Consider the following 22,160-nt stretch of genomic DNA (forward strand, 5'->3'; position numbering starts at 1 on the left):
GGTATACTTATCAAACAATATCATCTGATGGAGCTTCAAGAAAAAAGTTCATCTCAAAAAATCTTACTGAAACAGAATCATGTAAGTATTGGTTGTATAATGGCTGTATAATGCAGACTGGTTTGGTCTCTCTGACTGACATGGAGAGTTATTATATATGACTAATATATTATTATTACAGAAGTATTCTGGCTGCATTTTGCAGTTACAGTTTCTGAAGGTAGAAACAGTTTGAACTCCTGAATTAGTTATCAGGAAAGGATTATTTGAAAAGAAAAATAAAAGTTAATTGGAACATTAACTTTTTTTGATGTTAGTAACTTATTTTCCCCAACTTTGTTTTTCACTTAATATTCCTATTTTGGTTCATGAAATGTTAATTGAAATTAATACATGGCAAATTTAGATCATTTAAAATATAAATAGATAAAATTTACACACTTTGTTTGAAAGCTGAATTATGGATTTATGCAAACAATTAAAACAGAAATGTACCACAAACTTATGACATCTATATCAATCACAAAAGCAACAATTATTTTTACTCCTGCTATATAAAACAGCCCTATATTTATTATTTTGATACATAAACATAAGTGAACATTGGACTTTAGCATAAAATTATTATTAGTCTCCACAAAATGTGACACTTGTCAAAGCTTTTTGTGAGATTATCTTCCTCAAGAGCCGGCCCACATGTAGCTGTTTTTCAGACTATTTATTTTTAATTAATTATTATGGACATTGTATTTTAAAGTTTGTTATGGGAAATGGTATGTCATATGAAATCATCCTAAATATAATCAAAAGCTAAAGCTGTTGAGTAAATGTGAAGGAAAATCAAGTTTAATGATAAACCAGAAGATGAGATGCTTTCAGCCAGGTTCTTTTTTTTTTTGTGCAAACCATTATTTTTACACTTCCCTTAATAGATATATTAAACATGAGTTACATTTATGCTGAACATCGAACAACGAGAGCTGAAAATGGTTGCTTCTCTCCCCAGAGTGGTTCTCTGCTGTGTGTGATCTCTCCAAAAAGCGACTCGCTGATTCTCATTACGCACTACTTCTCTCTGTCTTAACATTGAATCAGATATGTCATAAATGCAACAAAAATACTTCTTATAATGCAGTTTCTTTTCTTCTTCAGTCCTTTGAAAATGGTTTTCAAACCCATTTGTTTCCTTTATCCTTTCTTTAATTGTCTCTGTGGATTTATGTATTTGAAAACATCACAGCTAATGGTTAGGCGTACACGGTGGTTTACAATAATATTCACCGGCCTTGAACCTTTCAAATTTTTTCATGTCACAACATGTCCAGGTATGGTTCGTGACAAACTTTTCCTTTTTGTTTGTCCTCATAATGCTTTCCCTTCACTAATGTACTCGATACATTTCTTAAGCTTTTACAGAACAACTCTACTTACACTGTATTCAGTACACAGGAGAGCTCTTAAGTGACTTCTTTAGAGACTTTCTTTCCTAGATGAGCAATTAGGGGTATCAGAGTAAAAGAGGTTGCATACAAATGCTTTCCAAACCTTTCAGATTTTTATTTACAGAAATGTTTATGCAATGCAACAAAACCCCATTAAATTACATAGGAGTTTTTTTTTATTGTAAACATGAAAATAGTTCAAGAGGAATTAATAGTTTGGTGCTTTAAGTGTGTCAGAATGATGCAGTGGCTTCCAATGAGATGCAGCACAAAGTAGAAGGAGGGTTAAAATGGCTCATGAGGAAGAGGAGGAGGAGGAAACAAACTCAACAGTAGAAGAAGACTACCCAAGAAATGAGTATTGACTGTACAACCTTTTAATAGAGCAGCTTAAAAGACTAATAGCCTGGCTTTTATCTCATGTTGAGGAAAACATACTGCTCAAATTGATTGGATTAAATTTGCTAATATTGGGGATTTGATTACAAAGAATTGGCAACATTAGAGCAAGTGCATCCTAATGTGACAAGAAGAATTAAAGCTGTAGATTTGATTTATTTATTTTTTCTCCCTCCACTTCTTCTCTTACATGTCACGTTTTCTCAGTTGACCTCATACTGCTTTTGAGCACAAAGGGAGCAAAACAATCTGCCCCCGCAAAGGCGCGGATGCCATGGCTTACATTGCTAATCCCTCAGCAGTCAAAAGACCTCATCACTGTGGAATGACAGTGAGTCTCATCTTGCAACAAGCCACTGCTCTCCTTTTACACAGACAAAACAGATGAAAGAGAATGAGGATGTTAAAGGCTGGGTGTTTTCTTTAGCGCTGGCCATCCCCTCGCGTTATCGGGCGAACGAAACGGAGTCAAAACATCAAAAGAACAACAGACATCTTAAAGCCCGCTTTGCTCCAGAGCTTCACCACGATTCCTTCAAAGAGTTTATTGTAACTTCAAATACTGATTGAATTATTTGAGCCAGTATATACCTTAATCTTTTGCACGTTGTGTCACGTTACAGGCTGTGTTTTATTCAGATATTTTAGGATATTTTAGCAGAAAAATACTACGCACATCCACTGGATAAAAAACATAATGACGATTAAAACATATAAGATTTTCATGACAAATATAGCTAATCTAACAAAACACTCAAACCTTTGAATAGAAATGTAGTCTGTTTCAACAGCCTGTTTGTTTCTTGAAAATGTGTAAATGACAACATATTTAGAATATATTTATTATATTTATAATATTTAGAATAATAAAAATTAATGTAATGTTTTTACCCCTCACTCACAATACCACCAAAACAGACACAGCGATCAAAATCAACGTCATTTACAACAATGGAGATTTTAATCCCATATCTTCTCCTTCTTAGAAAGATTTCATGGTGAAATAATGATTAGCATAGTGTTTTTTGAAAAAAAAAAAACGTCCTAATTGACATGATTCAGATGATTAACATTTGACTCTTTACTTTTTGTAATTTATATATAACTTCTCTATTCTAAATCACTCTGAAGGCCATGGGGTAACAACCACAAAATTAATCATAACTAAAAGGGAAAACAAAAGGAAAATTAAACTTTGATTTCATCTTTGAAAATCTAAAAAGTGTTGTGTGGTTTTCTATTCAGTTCTCTTTTCTTTTATACACCCAAACTAAATCCAGATCAGCCACTTGCCATCATCAGTCACTTAATGGCACGGTGTTGGCAGGACAACCAATACGACTGAGGAGAAGCAGGAACAAAGCCACTGTCAAAAAACACCCAGTTTTTCTTATTTCCACTGGGGTAAAATAACTCCAGAAGAACAAACATCCCTTAACAAAGATGGTCTTTTAATCAAAGTTTTTTTTTACCTGTGTTGGTCTCAGGGTGCATTACTGCACACAGATTTCTTGCCTGGATACAAAATGTCAGTGTAGCCGTTTGCACTGCAGAGATACAGATGGAAGTGATGCTCACAGAGGCTTGTTTTAAGATTTTATTTTAATGAAATACTGTTTACGCCGTACACAGTCGCTGTTTATGTCTCCAAAATGTCATTGTGAAATGTAATTAAAAAGAGTTGGCAAAATGCTCTGATAATCACCAAAACTAAGAGGATTAGATGCTGAAAATAAATCAAAAATATCATTCAAATCTGATTCGTTCACCCACCTGCTGGTTTCAAAAACTATCTACCTGATTACTTTCAGCATGGGTGCTTTGAGATGTTATCACTTAAACAGGACTTTGCAGATGTTTGTTTTTTTCAATATATCTGCGTGTTATTTGAAATAATTGTTTCTCTTTTAATAATAAGCTTAATTAAGCTCACATTTTTTGTGCTGGATTCACATGCATTACTCTTCCTCGACACCAGAAAATTCAGTGGATTTTCAGGTTCTAATGCGAGATCACCTTGAAGCGCCTCGACAGAAGATGTCCTGTGAGATCCGTGTACACTGCCGTATTCCTCACTGCGTCTTATTGGTAGAAGTGTTTGCAATACCTGGAGAACCCTGTTATCAAATATTAAAGATGTTATCCAGCCCTCCTAGACGGCCGAATCGAGCCACAGACCGCCTCTCCCTCACCTCTTCTCTGACTCGCACTTTTCCTTTTACTTATTCATCTCTTATTTTAAATGTCAGAAACTTCTCAGCTTTTCGTCTTTTCTGACGTCCAAAAACCTGCTTTTTTACTCTCTATTTTATTCATTCTTGCTTTCAGCTCCGCCGCACAGTTCATGGTAACTGTTACTCTAAGCTTAGTTACGTAATGCTAAGTTTGTGCAAATCATGAAATCAACCTGTGCTCCTGCTGTGTATGGCGCATATTTCAGTTTCTACTCTCTATCCTGCTTTCAAAGCTGACAAAACTGTTTGGAAATATTTTAGATTGCAAGAGTCACCAACAGTCTTGGCAGAAAAAGTAAAGAAAATCTAATTTATTGACTTGTCAAACCTGAAACAACCTGAAAGATTTGTGACAGCCAGGGATTATTGTCCAGCTGGAGCAGGTCACTCTGTAATAACAGGAGGTGTGTGTGTGTGTTTGTCTTTTTTTTTCAAAGCACAAACAATGAAGACAGAACTCAAGAATCTTCCTCAAAGCGAACCATTGTGACAAAATGATGAGTTTTTTTGTCACTTTTGTAAGTTACAGTTTCACAGTTGTGAGTGATTGTAGGGCCTGTAGCTTCAAACCCATATTCACAGTTTCCCTTCTGCCAAAAGCTTCAGCAAAGATACAGATTCTAACAAAAGAGTCCAAAAATATAAAAAAGAGTAGAAGACGTCCACTGGAGCTTCACTCCCTCAGAACTCAAATCAGCTTCACCTGACCACAAGTATGATATTTCACTTGGAACAAATTACTTTTTGTGAATTCTGCCCAATTTCTCTCAAACTGCCCTGACACATGGGCTTTTTACTATCCTCTTCTTGTTCTCCTCCAAAAATGAAATAATCTCTTAAACCAGACCTGAAGTAAGCATAGGCAAAGGTTTAAAGCGTGTCTAAAAAGTCTACACACTCCCGCTGAAATGCAGAAACAAAACAAATCATTCTCAAATTTTTTCCATCTATAAAGTGTCACATGGAAAATGTGACTCTTGGAAAAACTAAGACATCCTATTTACATAAGTATGCACACTGCTATGATTACATCAGTACCTGACAGTAGATATATAGTGATTCATTTGAACTAAAGCTCAGTTGTCCTATAAGGATTTGAGTTATTGGTAACTGGAGAAAGTGTTGGACAACGGTGACTTTACAATAGCTGATCTTTCCTCCTTCACTGATAAAAAGACAAAATGGTAACTTGCTTAGTGAAGGAGCCAAGAGTCCAACAGAAGCTCAGATAGTTACATGCTTTTTCTCTTAATTGTAATCCTCATACGACTCCTGTACTCACCACATGTTTGGACTAAGGAGTAAGGTACTGAGACACAGCCCCGTCTTCCAAAAAAAAAAAAAAAAAAAAACTAAACAAAAAACATCCGAGCAAGACTAAAATCTCCTAAGATCTTGTGAGTGAATTTGCTAAAGGTGATGAAACCAGACTTGAACTTTTGGAACAAAATTCCTAAAGGGATGCTTGACACAAACAACACAACACTGCAGCACACCAGAAGAACAGAATGCTAACAGTGAGACACTGTGGTGAGCATAATGGTCCGAGATCGTTTTTCTTTGAGAAGAACTATGTCTTTTTTTTGTCAAGTTGGATAAAATAATAAACAGTTGAAAACACCATCTTATTTTGTGTCTGCTACAGGCTGAATAACATACTGTTACCAAAGAAAGAGGAAAATAGCCTCGTCAGATGAAAAATCCAAGTTTTGGAATGGCCTTGTCAGTCTTGAGCTAAATCTGATAGAGAGCCCTGTGGGGTTTGCTGAAGAGGCTATCGGACAGGATTTCCTTCCACCCTGAAAAATCCGGAGAACTTTTACAAGGGAAAGTCGACAAATATTGTCAAGTCAATATGTTGCCTGCCGATAGATTCCTACTAGTGAAGACTGAATTCTGAAACTCTCAACTTGTTTCAGCAAATTATTCATTTTTTCCTGTATATTTCCAGGAACAGTTTTTTATTTCAGTCGAATTATAAAAAATACTTTTTACAAAACAGGTAAAAAATAGATATCAGCACCCTTTATATAAGCTGTATGTTTCAACTCCTCAAGGCATTATCCATCTATTATTTCTCTAGAAAACAAACGGCTATCAGACAGGAAGTGGATAGACACTCCTATATTTTAAGAACCTGTTATGCTTTGCCGTTATCAGAGCCCATCTCTGTTTCTTTTCCTTCACTGTAGCCTGCTGAGAGCCCTCCAAGCTGAGCCCATGCGTACCAAGAAAGATCGCATTGAGATTTCCGACACTTGCACTGTTGTCTCACACTTAGCCGTTATCCTCTGGCATTTCCACCCGAGCAGATTTAGCTCAGCACTGGAGCATTTCTCTGTGAACTTTTAAGGATTTTTAGAGAAATCTAATCTGTAACTCAAAAAGTGAGTGAAAGCCTTGCGTGTCTAATGGCGGAAGGTAGAAGCTGACTTGCAGGGCAAAATAAATCTTTTCTTTATCTGTAGACATTACCATTGTCTCTAAAGAACAATATAACAGGGTAATGTAATATGTTCTGGTAATGTGCCTTTTATATCTGCTGTAAATCACTTGATGTTCAGCTCTTGTTTTTTTTTTTCTCCTTTATCTCCAGAGACTTTCACTCCTAGTGGAAGAAAAGTAACAGCTTGTTAGAATATGCAAAGTCTTATTGGGAAAGTGGATTTCAATAAAAATCTCTGAAGTTTTTTATTGAAACAAATGCTCTAAGCGTCTCCCTCCTAATAAGTTCCTTTCTTAATGGCTAAAAAAAATTAGGGATTAACCAGTAATCAATCTGCTCGGCGCTTCAGCTCAGCAGAGAGTAATAACAGTTTCAATTAGAGTCTAAAAGATGTTCTTTTTTTTCTTGCTTGTATACCATTAAGCCTAATCAGTGTTTCTGGCTAATTTTGATGTTGGCCTAATGGCACGGCCGTGCGTGTTTACCCAGCTAATTTAGGTCAATACACTGAAGTAAGTTGGGTTTTAGTCATTACTCCTATTATTATTTTTTGTTGTTGAAGCCATGGTATGTTAGACAGAGAAAGAGGAGGAAGGGAGGGAAATTGGCCACAAACTAAAAAACATTTGACAATGCAGGAAATTAATCCTGAACTAAGAAGCTGATGCGCCACAGGCTTTGTAGAGAATCGGCAGCCTGAGAGGTGTAGGAGTGGAAGTGGCAACGAAAAAGCAGGAAATGTTAAAATGGCTCTTTTTTTTCTTTTCTTTTTTTTAAAAGTTTGGGCAGCTGCTTCCTGCTCAGCTTCCCGCCTTTTCTTAGGAACAAACAGAAAAATTGACTTTGGCAGAAGAAGATTAGCCTCAGTTTTTCCTCTCTGAGAAGAGTAGCCAGGGCAAGGCAGGGTCTCAGTCCAACCGCAGGAGACCCACCTGTCAGGACCTTTTCTTCTGCGTTCCTGCTCACCTCTCCTCTTCCTCCGTTAGCTCTGCACATCCCGTTTCTGGACAATTCTGCCCAGATGGTTTTTTTGGCTGACCCCAATCTCATCACTTCCCCCCAGGATATTTCTGTGAAAGGTTCTTCAGGGGTCATAGACAACTGGGTTTGTTGTCAGAATAATCTGTTTCATCCTTTTTTAAGTCCAGCAAGGTGGACTGAGTCTGTGCCGCTGACTATAGATGGTTGGACAGCAGGCCAGAGGTCTAGAAGAGGTCTTTGTGCCCCTCCAGTGAGGACTATAGTGGTGAAGATGAATTTTTTGTTTTTTACCCGCAGTCTCTCAGTTAATTGTTAGGGGGAAAAAAAGATCACAAGATTGTGCTAATGCTACAGAAACACAATCATCATACTGGCAAAAAGTGAAAAAAATGTGGATATTTTCATCTTCATAATATCCCCCCAAATATCAACTGTCTTGAAAAGCCAAAAAAAAACTTCAGTTCACCTGTGATTTATATGATTTCAATATGAGCTATGCAGCTGTTACTTGCCATGAAGTTTGGGCTTTATGGCAAAGTAGCAGAATATAGCAATTATTGGAGGACACCCTCAAGGCATCCTGCTTAAAATCTGACATATGCAAAACACTATGTGTGAAAGATAGCATTGCTCATCGTCCTGGACATAACATAAACATCAACATTTTGAAAAATGGTCTTAGCAAAAAGTAATACTTTTGGAAAGCACTTTACTGTGTCTAATTTCTACTGGTATTTATTGTCAGATTTTTCAACTGTATGCACTAAAAAGAAACATCTCTCAAAAAGTAATAATGCACTTATAATGTGTGAAGGATCTAGACTACACCAATCCACCAAGACAAACAGTAATAGTTTACAGGACATGTAGTTTTAGTGCGTGTGTGTGTGTGTGTAAGTGCGCTTAGGAATGGAGGTAAAAATTAAGACGTGGTGATGAGAAGCATGTGGTAATCGTTTGCTCCTAGGATTATGAGAAACAATAACTCAATGCTGGTCTATGATCAAACATATGGATGGAAGACTGTCCTTGGTGCTCCGAAAACAAACATCACCCCTGTGTCTCATAACTCTCCCACTATTATTGGGGATGGTGATTTGATATTGATTAGGTTTCATGATAGCCCAGTGCTCATCTCGCTTATTGTTCCACAGGACAGAAAGGAGGTTTGTCCTCCCTTGAGTATGGTGGCCTTGTGAAAGCTGTATTATCTGCTGTTATGGCTTCATAGCAGCTCGTGTCCTGAATCTACGATGGCGCTCATGACTCAGGCACCACATTGTGTGGTTCGTGATAAAGCAATTATTTCCCATGGCCCCGCGGAGAGAGACAAAACTTATCCGTCTCTGCGTTGAGCCTTCGGTACATGTCTTATTTTTCTCATTGTCTCCGCTTTTGTTTTGGGTCAGTAGATGTGAAATGGGCTTGTTTCTAATTAATGTGTCTGCCACCGATGGGAGAACAAGATCAACTAAAAAATAACACACACAGCTTTCAGTGTTGAAAATCACTCCTGGTCTTCATCTGTGAGAGCACTGAGTTTCTGACACGTGCATGCTCATACAGAGTCATCTTACGCTTATGCTTGCTTTCACAGGTGCTAATTGAGGCAACCGTTTCCAGGGAGCGGCGAGGTTACATTGCCTTAGATGACATCATGGTGCTCAACTACCCCTGCTGTAAGTGCCACTTCACACAACAGTTACACAAGGTGCTGCATGCCAGCCACATTAAGTGATTGTAATGTAAAAATGTGTGAAAATATATTTCAAAGCAGCTCAAAATATCAATAGAGCTAAACGAAGAGTAACGACTGAATAACCTTTTATGGCAAGCGGGTTTATCATACAGCTCTCTGACTGGATCTTCAAACCAGACATCTGAAAAGTTTATTAAAAAATTAAATTTTCTTATATCCCTAATTTGGCCTTTGGATATTTCAAACAGTGCTCATCAAAGGATAAATGACATTTCTTTTCTCAGTCAAGTGTGCTGGACTTTCAGCTCCAGATACCAATAACAATGTTCTTCCTGCCAATTTCTTGGTCAATAAAATCATAACTTGCAACAACCACAGTGTAAATATCTGGTGATAATTTTGTTCCAGATATCTTAAATTATTATTTTGTAGAAGGAAAGCTGTATTTGTGGATATGTGGAGCTGAACCTAGGTAGAAAATAAAATTAATTCAACTTGTCCAAAAACTGACATTCAGTATTTTTAAAATTTAGACTCTGTAAAGGTGGAAAGACTCTTCTATGTAAATTAATTAAAAAGAATGTAATTATGTATATAAAAAATACATTTAAATTATGCCTAATCCATCAGCACTGCAACTTAAATTGTGAGGATTTTTTCTTTCTCCCAACACGATTCCCAGCTTTGAGCCTTAAAATAAGTAAAACATTATTTAAAATAGATACATTTAATGTTAATTCCAATTTATTGAAAGATAAAAGCATATGTTACTAGAATTTTCTTGATGTTACAAAGACTTAGACATTGTGAATACCAAGAGTATGTACAATTGGTTTTGAAAACCCCAAATACACAAAATGTCAACACTTACCTTTACTTAATAATTGTAATCTTTAAAGCACTTACTGAAGCTGATTTCCTGGGCAGATTTTACAGTTCTTTTTTAAAAGCCTTTTTTTCCCCCACCAACCACCACAGTTTAAAGCTTTGTGAGAATGCAGTCCAGGGTTTTTCACTGCCTGCACCAAAGGGCTTTTTGTGTCAGTAGCGGAAGGAGAGTGTTGCAGTTCGGTGTGTTCTCGGCCCCTAAGGACCTCCTGCAGAACAGAGTGACTAAGACACCTGAACTTACCTGGACAGAGCCACTCTCTGAACTCGAGGCGCCTTGTCGGCACACTCAACACTTCCCAAACTCAGATGGGGATCAAGTCCCTGCTAATGTCACAGGAGAAATGTTGTGATTCTGATGAATTTGGACATTTCAGGCTTTCTTTGTTACAGATCAGTGTTTTTATGATGCAAACACCAGCTGTGAGATTGGGTCGCACCCCAACTGTATACTTACCACCCAGCAGGCCACCCTGCTACTCCTAGACACAACAGATGGCATCTGCTGACTGCTCCCACTGTGACCATTAAATAATTAAGACTCTCATCAAGACCTGAGCGCGCCTTATGATGTGGCGCTCGGCCAGCTGACATCACTTGGCAGCGAGGAGTGTGGGGGAAGTACGAGACAGAAGGCAGCAGAAAGTGTTAAATGGTCAAAAATAGAATAAACCTATAAAAAAATATCCATGTTAAGAATTCTGGTTAAAGCACAGTTGACATTTCAGTTTTATCCTCCTGAGTCGCAGTCTTTGACTCTGAAACTAGTGTTGCAGTTCAATGAAATATTCATCATGCTAAAGAGTCCTGAGGATAAGATCTGACACATTTAGCCGTACAACAGTGAGGCTCCAGCCAACTGGGGGGTGTAGTATTTTTTACTCGTGCTCATCTCCCTGTTTGTTTACTGTCTGTTTAACTCTCAGGCATAAATAACGAAACATTCGGAGAGGAGGGGGCGGGGGTGCAGTTACTCAAAGGGAACATGGTGGCCACATGTGGGGTACAAATACAAGCGCTTTCCCTAACTTACTGTACAGAAACAAGATCAAGAAATTTTCGTCTCCATCTCTGCAAGATAGAGACGCAGTTGTGTGCAAATCTGAGCAGGAGATGAGCGCGATCCAAACATTTGCTTCTCCCTGATGCTTCTGCTTCACAGTTGCTCTCTCGTCGCCACCTGCCAATCATCTAGAGTGGCACGTCGGCATGTCCTACACAGTTTTCTCAGGGATGGCTGGCAGCGTGGTCGGCATTTACCCAGCACTTTGGCACAGCAGGGGGTTGCTTCTCACTCTTTAATTGTTAATTGGAAAGTTGGACGAGCGGGCCACTCCCACATGCTGACTCATTGGCAGCTTCACTCAGCACACTGGGACATTATTAGTCAAACCGTGGAAGGTTGATGCTCACTCTGTGGCTTTTCTTTGGAAACTCACACCTACATTATGCTCATCAGTAGAGATCAATCTTGTCTCTTAGCAAGTTATTTTAGTAATGGACACTCTGCAGTCGTTTTCAAACATGTTTGCTTCAGATTCTTTTTTTCCAGGATTAATACTCTCCTAGACCGAAGAAATAGCAACTGTTCACATTTTGCGCTGATTTGACTACGGCTTTAAAACTTAAAGAGAGCAAAGAAGAGCAAGGAACTAAACAAATAGAGTAGGAAAGTTATTAAAAATTTAAACGCTGTTCACTTAGTACCCAAAGGTTTAATGTCAATTTTATTGATTTGGCATTTATAACAAGGAAGACAGAAAAAACAATAAGATTATAAAATACATCACAAACATAAGAAAGGTTAGAGAACAGAATCAAGTTATAAATATATATTAGGGTGAAAAGTCAGAGAGCAGAAGTGGGTCTGAGTTTTCTTCTCTGATTTCCTCAGAAATCATCAATGTTCTGAGCAAATCTAACGTAGAGCTTAGTTGTTCCAGAGGACAGAGGCAGCTGCTAAGATCAGCTCGACTTCATGATTTAGTTCTTGTCAGGAGCATTTGGTTATTTGACCTTCAGGTTCTTGAATGGGTGTGGATTTGTGAAATGTATCGTAGATAGAATGGTGCCAGACCATGAAGAGCCTTAAACACCAACAACAAAAGATGGAAATCTCTCCTGTTACGTAGTCATGTTTTCATGTATCGGCTAGGAGTCTTTTTCTGTCAGGCATTCACTTTCACCCTCCGATTTCAAAGACAGGAAGACTGCTGTCTCAAATTTCGTACAATATCCTGAGCGTCTTGGAACAAAAAAAGTAAATGGTGAACTATAAAAAAATTCACCTGTGTTGAGCCAGAGGATCTGATGAGCTCTGGTAGATTCTCAACTCAGATTAAGATTCGTACTAAGGCTGACTGCAGCCCAACATCCACAAAACAAGGTCTGGACTTCGAAAACCAAAACAATCATTTAAAGACCTTCTCATCTTCAATACAACTTTCAGCTTTCCCCTTTTGACTTTGCAAGGAAGCACCAAACATGTACCTTTGACAGATGGAAGAAAGTGACAAGAAAAGGTTTTGTCAGGACAGTCTTGATGGCTTTAAAAGTTACTGGTATGACAGTAACTCCCATTAGAGATATTTTCCACATAAGAGTGAAGGAGGCTCTATTGTGGTCTAAGGAGATTTTGACTTCAATGGAACAATGGAGGTTCAGGTTGTGCAAAGGCATCAAATGTGCAGCTGGCTATGTGGAGATGTTGCAATTGATATTCCTCTTGCCTGGGAGCCATTGTATCTGCAGTGATACCTGAGTCTTTTGTGCCCAAAGCTGCAGTTCAAACCTGTTTTGGACCAATCTGTTTGTTGTCCTCATCTAATTTCCACAAATAAATGAGGATGAATTGCAGGGGAGGTTTACAAGAACAGATGTCTGTTTCTGAGCATACATACCCTCTTATGAAAACACTCACCACAAACACATCGAAGCAAATTTTTGAAGTGATCAACCAGAATGGTGGAACTATTACTGACTCCTTGTTTGACACTCTTACTTCTGTTTTTCTCATTGATGGTTGTAAACGTTTGATCAACTAATGAAAAGCCTCTGATGTAATTTTCAAGAAATTGCTTTATCTTTTTCCCCCTCATTTTACAACTCCCCATATTGCATTGTACTCTATTGATCAAAAACTATGCTTTATAAGAGGCCTTTTTTTTTACTTTATTTGTTGTGAATGATATTAATAAATTACAATGTGAACTGCTTTTTATTACAAAGCTGAGAAATTTAAGAAATTACAATGTTTCTTGTTTTCTTTCACTTTTAAGAGAAAGAAAGAAAATGTGAATGTTTTGAATATGAATCATGCACAGATAAAGGCTAGAAGAAAAACTAAATTGAGACAATTTATTAAATCAAATTCAAATTTACACCAAACCTGTTGTAGTGTTTTGAAAAACAAGAAAATGGCAAAATACCTGAAAAGTCAAAAAAAGCCTTGACAGCAGTTGAGTGGATTTGTGCTTCATAATGTAGTGCGTTAAGGTGATTCTCTCTCTTCTTCTTTCTTTAGATAAGGCCCCACACTTCTCCAGGCTGGGAGACGAGGAGGTAAACGCTGGCCAAAATGCCACTTTCCAGTGCGTTGCAGCTGGAAGGGCCTCTGAGGCGGAGAAGTTCCTGCTGGAGGTTAGTAGTTTGATGGAGTTTCCGACTGAAGTACCTCATGTATTTGAGCTAGATTTGAGTTTATTGAGTTATTTCCATGAACAAAATCAATGTGAAATGTCATACCAATAAAAGCAAGAACTGAATTTAGTTCATGTTATATTGCCATAGGGTATGGCTGAATTAGTTTTTCTGTTTTCTGATTTACACCAAAGCAATGAGTAATCAAATAACACTATGGTTTTACACACAGAGTCCTTAAACATCGTTGGATAAATTATTTATGTTTGACAGGAGATATGAGGCTAGGTCAAGGGCAAAATGTTCCTTGCCATCACTTCATCGACTTGTTTGGGTGTGAAGTAAGAAGTTTCTCAATAAAATGTTAAAAAATAATCAACATATTCTTGGCAATGGGCTGGGAAGGTCAGGAGTGGACAGCCAACCCAGAATAAAGGAATGAGTCTCTGATATAAAGTGAAAATTGGGAGCTGGGCTGCTACTTTAGGATTTGTAAGCTATCATGTTGTTTTCTTATTAAGAACACAACTTGCTTTTGTGGATGTGTTGGAGTGTCATAACTTGCTTTTTCTTTAGATATGACTTCTTTAATGTTACAGAAAAAAATGTTTTGTATGTAAAAATGAAGAAATTTAAGTAAATAAGAAACTTCTTACTTTGTAAATGTTAAATATAATCCAGTTCCAGTAATCTTCTTGCAGTTCCTTGTGTGAGGTAAGGCCAATTTAACCAGAAAAGCTCAACTTACCTTCATAAGGAAAAAGTCTTGGAACCTTACAACATGCAGCCATCCCACTGCTGGTCCCTCAAGGGGTGTGATCTTTGACTACCTCACTTTTCACACAAACCATTTCTATAGAGGTCCCCAAGCGTCATAGATACAACACAAATAAAGTAAATTATTTGATTATGAAGTGAAATCACCTTGTCAGAAAGCAGTCAGCTGCCCTGGAGAACTTTCTGAATACACCTAACATTTATAAGAAAAGGAAAAACATCATTATATTAAAAATTTTAACTTTTTTTGGAAGCGGGACGGAAGACTTGTACAACACACTTTTAAAAACTGAATGCTCTGGAGGCTTTGCAGGTGGATGTTTTAAATCATTCTACCAAACCGGTCCAGAGCAGCTCCTGTCATCCGTTATTTTCCACTTATCAGAGATTAGTCGGCAGTACTAGCAGCTGGTAGAAAAACATCAGACATCCCTCTTCCCAGTGACACTCTACAGTTGGGAGAAGAGATTTGCAGACCTTCAGTCAACTTTCCTGTCTGCCTCCTCCTGTTAAGAGATGCCCATAAACTTTGATGTTTATAGAAGTTATCCTGTCCAGATGCCTTCAGCATCTCAGATGACTCTGCAGAGAAGCAGCAGCTTTACTCCAAGCTCACCTGGATGATGCAGTTCCTTCCCCTATAGCTCTACTTCAGCCATCCTATAGGTAGAGCTCATTTCAGCTGCTTACATTCAATATTTCTGCCATAAAGTCTAAAGATGGACTAAGATACAAACAGGAGCTAGAGAGGAACACTGAGTGCATATTTTAATGATAAATAAGAAAACTTATAAAGCTTGTGGCAGGCAGAGAAAAAAAGAAGAGGCAATGGGATGCAGCTCAAGGGAAAATAGATGGAGGAATCAGCAGAGAGTATTACAGACCAGACAGCTTAAATAGACTGAGGTAGAGAAGACATTGGCATGGGAACCAGAGGGACTAATAAGAGGCAAGCACAGGCAGCTGGGGAAGAGAGCAGGCAGAGGGAAATTAGGAGATGAAGACCAAATCCAAGTTGATAAACAAGAAAAGATTAAAACAGGAAACACAGATTATGGGATTGCGACAATCTTCATGACAGTCTTTTGTTCATATCACCATTAAAAACAAACATCTGTTTTACTGTAGATGAAGTCTTAAACCATCTATCCTTCCACCACTTTATCACAACATCACTTGTGAACAAGACACCAACATACTTGAACTCCTCTGCTTGACACAACTATGTAATTCTTAAAATCTGACGATATCTACTGAGTAAGGAATGAGACAAATGGAAAACATAGCCATAACAGATCTGAAAAATACTGATGAATAAGTGGAAATCTTTTACTCAAGCTGCTCCTAGATTTAAATAGATCTAAAATCATAGAATTCCACGTTTGGTGTTCACAAAGGTCAAAATGACACCATTCATTAATTTTAACCTGATCGGCACCAACAAGGCTTCATTATCAGATTCTTTCAACAGGTTCAGAAAACATACCTCAGGGACACAACATAGAAAAGGCTCTTTGGGAATATAATAAACCATTTTTTCCAGTTATTAACCAAGAGAAAGAGCTGACTGTATGGTCTGGACTTGTTCACAGCTTCTGATAACACACACCTCGCGGTAGGAGTTTTCTACTGGAGATGTTCTTCCTCACTGTTGGGCTTTAATGCGTGGATTTCTGTTTGTTTCAACCCTTTCTAGCCGCTATCTCAGGACTTGCCCTCCATAGAACCTAGAAATAAAGTGTCGACATCTGCCATAATAAAAGCCCTAAACATAAGCTGTAAAAAATGAAACAAAACCCAAAGTAATGGATTGAATCCCAGAGAAATCCCAGTGAAATCCCAGTTAATCAAAGGCTTTATTGTGCCTAGATTTGATGGATGAAAATATCAATGTATAGCAGTGAGAAACTACACTTTACAGCAGTTCTAACTGTGCTGCAGTTGCATCATTGGATGCATCTCTGGGGTCCTGAGGCTTAGCTCAGACCTCAATAAACGTTCCAAAGGCACTGGACGAAGGGGGAGTAAGTTAAACTAATTTACTGATCAGTTTTAGCAATTGCTTTTGATTCCCTTAGAGGTCCTTTTGCATATTTTTCTTTTTCAAATCTCTTAGTTGTTTCTCTGCTTTTTGTTGCATATTCAAGACGTTTTCAGATTAATATTTAAACACTCCAAACAGCAGTTTAGATGTTCATACAAAGCTCTGTTTAGTAATACAAACCAGTAAATACCAATACTAGTTTTAAGTGTTTTGCAGCTTTTACTTTCAGGATTATCTTCTTTTTAACTTCATCCATCTTCCCATAAACACTGACCAGCTTCTCATTCCCTGCTAAACAAAAGCATACCCACAGGATGCTGCTGCCACTGCCATGTTTTACTGTGTGAATGTTGTGTTCAGAATGATGTGTAATGCACATAGGTCAAAAATATTTCTCTCACATGTTAGCTATGTCTTCTATGTCTTGTGGAAAACTGCAAACAGGACTCCTTATATCTTTCAAACATTGCTTTTGTCTTTCCAATCTTCGACTGGCATATTTGTAGAGGTCACGACTAATAGCTTTCCTGACCTGACCTAGTAGATGTTGTCAACAGTTTCTCCCTCCTCTGCTATTGACACCAGGGGCTGCTTCTCTACTTAATCAATTCGTCATATAACTTGTCAGTTTAAGATTATATGTGTGCCATATTATATCTATATTTATACAATTGTTTAAATGAGAGTTTGGAAGATGGAGTATGGAACCAGGAAGTAAGGAATATTGCTTCAAACCCAACCCTAAACCCCTCCACAACACCATGACACATCTGCTTTGTTCCTTGTTCTTCAGGATGCTGTTTGTTCCCTAATGTCCTTTAAGCAACCTCTGAGGTTTTGCACAGATTGACACAAATTATGTTATTTCTTATTGTTGTTTATTTACAATTATCAGAGTAAAATATGTTGAAAACAAACTGATGGCACACTTTTTAGGTTTTCATTTGTGAGCAGTTTTCATTCACTGTTAGCATAAACTCTCATAGTCCGATTAAAGGACATTTGGGCTCATGTCAAGAACTATTCTTTAAAAAACGTCAAAAGAAAAAGGATAAAAACTGGCTCAAATATCTTTTTAAAGTCATTCTGTTTATGTCTTTTTATTCCACATCTTTTTCTTGATTTTTCTCTTTGTTGTTCTTTTAGCAACTTTTCAAACTGAGATTTGAACAGTCGCTTCAAAGAAAATCTAAGGCTCTTGGGCATAAATGTTCCCACACAGATCCCTTTAGTGAAGCAAATCAATAAGTTGGTTTTAAAGTTTTACTTAGAACCACTGCAGTAAGTAGAAAATGTTACCTCACATAACCCGTCAAGAAAGGATTTATTTTGTTGTCATTTTTCCCATTGCATTTATTGAGACAAAACTCTTTCTAATGTTTCTTTTTCTTCTTCTTTGACTCTATCAGAGGAGGTGGAGGAGCTTCACACATTTCTTCTGTTGTTGTTTCTGTGCTCCTAAGGAATAAGGACATAAACTTATTTTGATTTTGAAATCAGAATAAGTGTTAATATCTTGTTATAGTATAGTTACATCAAACAACATATTAATTGCTGCTGCCAACATCTTCCCACCCACAACAGCTAGTGTTCATCATGGCTGATCAAGGCAACCCTGCTGCATTGTGTAAAAGTAGTTCATGTTTGATTTTGGTCACTGAAGTGTGCTCCCTCACACCTCTTTCAGCAGTCGCCTTTTTTCCTTTGTATGAAGACAAATGCTTTGGGTAATTAGCTGGCAAAAAATGTACTGATGCCAGCTGTAATAAGTACTGATGGTTACTACAGAGCTCCTACCCCATAGGCTCTCCTCTAGCTGTAGCTGTCCTCTTCACCATCTTCTTGTCTCTCGAACCATTTCTTATATAATCCTAAAGCCGTGTTTTTATGTTGCTGTGTTGGTTGTGTATGCTGTAACAGCTGCAGATCAGTCTTGGCTGCTCACGCCTGCCAGATTAACAGATCGTTTTGTCATTTCCTTGCCAATTAGCCACAGCCAGATTGTTTTGATAACATGAAGTGATCTCATGCTTGTTTGATTTATTCAGATTTCTCTTGCCTCTCCTCTTTAATCCAAATTCTCGTTGGCAACAGGGAGGAATGGAGTGCCTTAGAAAAGTTATACCCACAGAACCGTTTCACAAGTTGTCACATTACAACCACAAACTTAAAAGTAAATTTCACAGGAATTACACAGTATTTAGTGCTGGTCTGGCATGTACAATCTCAATTAAATACACTGAAGTTTGTGACTGGGCTGTAATAAAAATTTAGAAATGTTCAAAGAGATGGAATACTTGACCAAGATACTATAAAACACTTAGAGATGATTTAAGACTATGTGATTAAGCCTTTTTTTCATTTTTTTGTGGCTTCAGGAGTGGTTGCTTGCTTAACCCTAATCGGTGGTTTTAGTGTTTATGTGTTTGTTTGTGAAGCTTTGGTGTGTGGTTCAAGTGGTTTGTGGCTTTTTGCAGGCCATCAATTCAGGCTTTGAGCAGAAGCTGTGAACGTGCAGTGGTACCCAGAGGTTTCCCTGCTGATCCCAACATGCTCACTTACTTTGGATTGTGCTGAAGCACACAGATCAAAATGTATCACGATTTATATACACCACTTCACACAAAGAAAATTGCCTGAAAACATGAGAAAAAAAAAGTCAGATCCTGTGTGTGTTTTTGAGACTTCATGGGGTTGACAAATGTTACTCGTTTTAATGGTGTGGAACAATGTGAGAAATGTGCTTGCAGTGCAGCAGGAAGGTGAATCACACAGCATTTGTTTGGATGTCCAGCTATGGGTGTTTAAGTGTGTGAGGGTGTTGGTGGGTTCTCGGTTTCTGAACTTTAAGTCCATATTCACATTTTTACCTTTTGTTTTGCAGTAAAACATGCAGCTACTCATCTGCTGTCCTTTTTACTAAACTGATCAAACATTAATGCATTGAAGCTCAACTGCCTACCTGTTCTAGCTGCTGAACAGGAGTCAAGTGTTTTCACTAAATTATATTGGCAACATTTGTAGATGGGGTCAATTTGGGAATACTTCTAATGAATTGCGTTACCTCCATAATCAGTATCAATTCAAAAAGATTTCATTTGTAATTATTAAAGCATGCCTGATTGTCACAATGCAAGAATAAATCAATTAGATGGTCCTTCATTTCTAACTAAGTTCAACATAATTGAACAATTCTTCATTTTAATCACACAGTGCTAATAAGAACTGACCCATCTAGCAATAGCCTGTGTGCACTGTTGCGTTTGAGTCCCAGGAGCTCACTGGGCAATAACTGTGTGCAGGGCATGAATGCAGGATGTGGTAGGTCAGATGTTGTGTTCAAGGGCATACAACAAATACTGTTCCTTACAAGATAAAAAGGCAAGGAAATAAGTGATTGCAGGAAGAAAAAAAAAAAGAAACTACACTAAGTGATACTATGGGTTTCCTCGTTTTGTTGTCTGGGTTATTGATCTGACTCATTTTAGAATGCCAATATTTCATTAAACGTATTGCAATGCAAATGCTTGAATGCTCAGTAGGTTTAAAGTTAAATATAATCACATAGTAGTTCCATTACTATCACATTGGCCTTTGTTAGTACTGTGATCATGTTCCACTTTGCTCTAATCAATGGATGCTGCAGCTTTTCTTTACAGTGACAGACTTTTTTTTGTCCCAACAGGACAAATGATAGCCTTAAAATGATGCTTCAACAGAGGTTAGCTGGATTAAGGGACCAGTTGCAATGACTATAAAAATACACTTTTTTTTTTAAATACTGAAATTCTAACCTACCAAGTCATGGCTGACAAACTAAGGTTTTGGTTATATCGTGACAAAATAACACACACACTCCCTATCAGTTCTTTCATTTTCTTGGAAAAAATATGTTTTTTTACATGATTGCAACTTGTTGACTTGAAACACAGAAAGTAATTGCAGAGCAAGGAATTGCCTAGTCTAGTATTCGACTAATCAGCACAACTCCTTAGAATAGACTGCAGGATAGAGAGAAAACTGCAGCATTAAATACAGTCTTTCTTTTGCAACAGATTTAAAACACCAGTTCAACAATAACAAGAATTTCAAGTTGAGTTCAGTCGATGACTGAGTCAAAATTATCAGAGACTGATCATTTTAAAATGCCTACATCCTGTCATCCCGGTAGTTTTAGTAAATGAGTTAAACAGGCAGCACCAAGACATAAAGGAGCAGTCTGCCAAATATTATGACTGAATGTCACCTTCCACTCATGATGAGTGTAAAATAAGGAGCAATAAGTCTGATGTATTTGATCTTCTATAACACCGACCAATAGGCCCTAGCACAGGAACTGAAAATCATGCACCATTATATGGTTTAAAGAATCATAGTAATACCTAAAGTTATTTTTTTTAAATGTTCAAAAATATGCAACTCCTGTTATTTGCATATTTCTTTCAGGTGCTATAAAAAATGTTTATGCCTCAAAGAGCTGTACAGTGTGTTTGCACATTGTGGATGACTGAGTGTTGGTTGCTTTCTGAATGGCCTGACATATAGCTGTGTTTGTCAGTGAGAGATACACATGATGACCCATCCTGTTTTCTCTGACCCTGTCCTCTCCTGTTTTCCAGAGACACAATGGCGACATTTTAACTGCGGCCTCGGTCAAGCACTTGAGTCATCGACGCTTTGTGGTGTCCTTCCAGCTAGATAGTGTTCAGCGCTCAGATCAAGACCTGTACCGCTGTGTCACTCAGTCATCCAGGGGCTCCGGGGTGTCCAACTTTGCTGAACTTGTTGTGAAAGGTAAAAAAAGGGAAAAAAAAGTCTTCTTTTCTAACAATTATGCTTCCAGCCAGTATGAAATTTCAAAGTGATATGTTTTTCTTCTGCTCTTGATCGCTTGCTACAGTGTAAGATAAAGTCTAAATATATAGCCAATTACATTGTGCCAAAACAGTTAATCTTGAACTGTATCCCATTGGTATTATGAGAGCAAAAACTGATTCTTGGCATCGGTGCTTCATGAGCTGAAGTTGTCAAACACGCTGCCATCTTGGGCGCTTTAGCTCTCTGACAAAACGCTGCTCACTTGACTTGGACTCCTGCAGACCCTGTCATATCATGAAGCACAGATGGTGACCTCACTCTCATTACTCTCCACAGCCCAACAGCCTGACACGACTCTGACAGCATAGTAATGACATGGCAGTGGTTTGATGGCATAACAGACTCCAGCCCTCAGCTAAGTGAAGATGAGAAGGGGAAACAAGGACATCACATATTCCTATCTTCTTCTCTTGGTTGCTCTAAATTCAGCTTAAAGCTTGCAGGAGAAGAAGCACAGAAGCACAGAGCATTTGCTCTGTTGTTGTCATTGTTTATCTCCACTTTTACAAAATAATAACTGCTTTTGTGACATTGACATTATTGTAACCTTGAACAAAATTACCTGGATTTGCAATAAAATAGAATTAAATTTTTGTAAATATATTTTAAAATACATTATTTAGGCTATTGTTAAGGTAACACGGTTCTTCTTAAATTAAATAAACTCACATATGATAACATGATTTCCATTATTTTTGTTATTATAATAATAAAAATGTATTTTATATTGCTA

General features: G+C 37.7%; 1 protein-coding gene across 4 annotated transcripts in view; it reads left to right on the forward strand.

Moving 5' to 3' along the window:
- The window catches only part of ptprub (protein tyrosine phosphatase receptor type Ub), a 222,382-nt gene that overhangs the window by 117,982 nt on the left and 82,240 nt on the right, over positions 1–22,160 (forward strand). For all 4 annotated transcript variants that reach the window (XM_028012575.1, XM_028012576.1, XM_028012578.1 and 1 more), the window contains exons 4-6: positions 9,100–9,181; positions 13,613–13,728; positions 21,169–21,343. In XM_028012575.1, the coding sequence (XP_027868376.1) occupies positions 9,100–9,181; positions 13,613–13,728; positions 21,169–21,343 (373 nt within the window). The remainder of the gene's footprint in view (positions 1–9,099; positions 9,182–13,612; positions 13,729–21,168; positions 21,344–22,160) is intronic.

This window comes from Xiphophorus couchianus, chromosome 3 (genome assembly GCF_001444195.1).
Source record: "Xiphophorus couchianus chromosome 3, X_couchianus-1.0, whole genome shotgun sequence".
NCBI classification, from domain to species: Eukaryota; Metazoa; Chordata; class Actinopteri; order Cyprinodontiformes; family Poeciliidae; genus Xiphophorus; species Xiphophorus couchianus.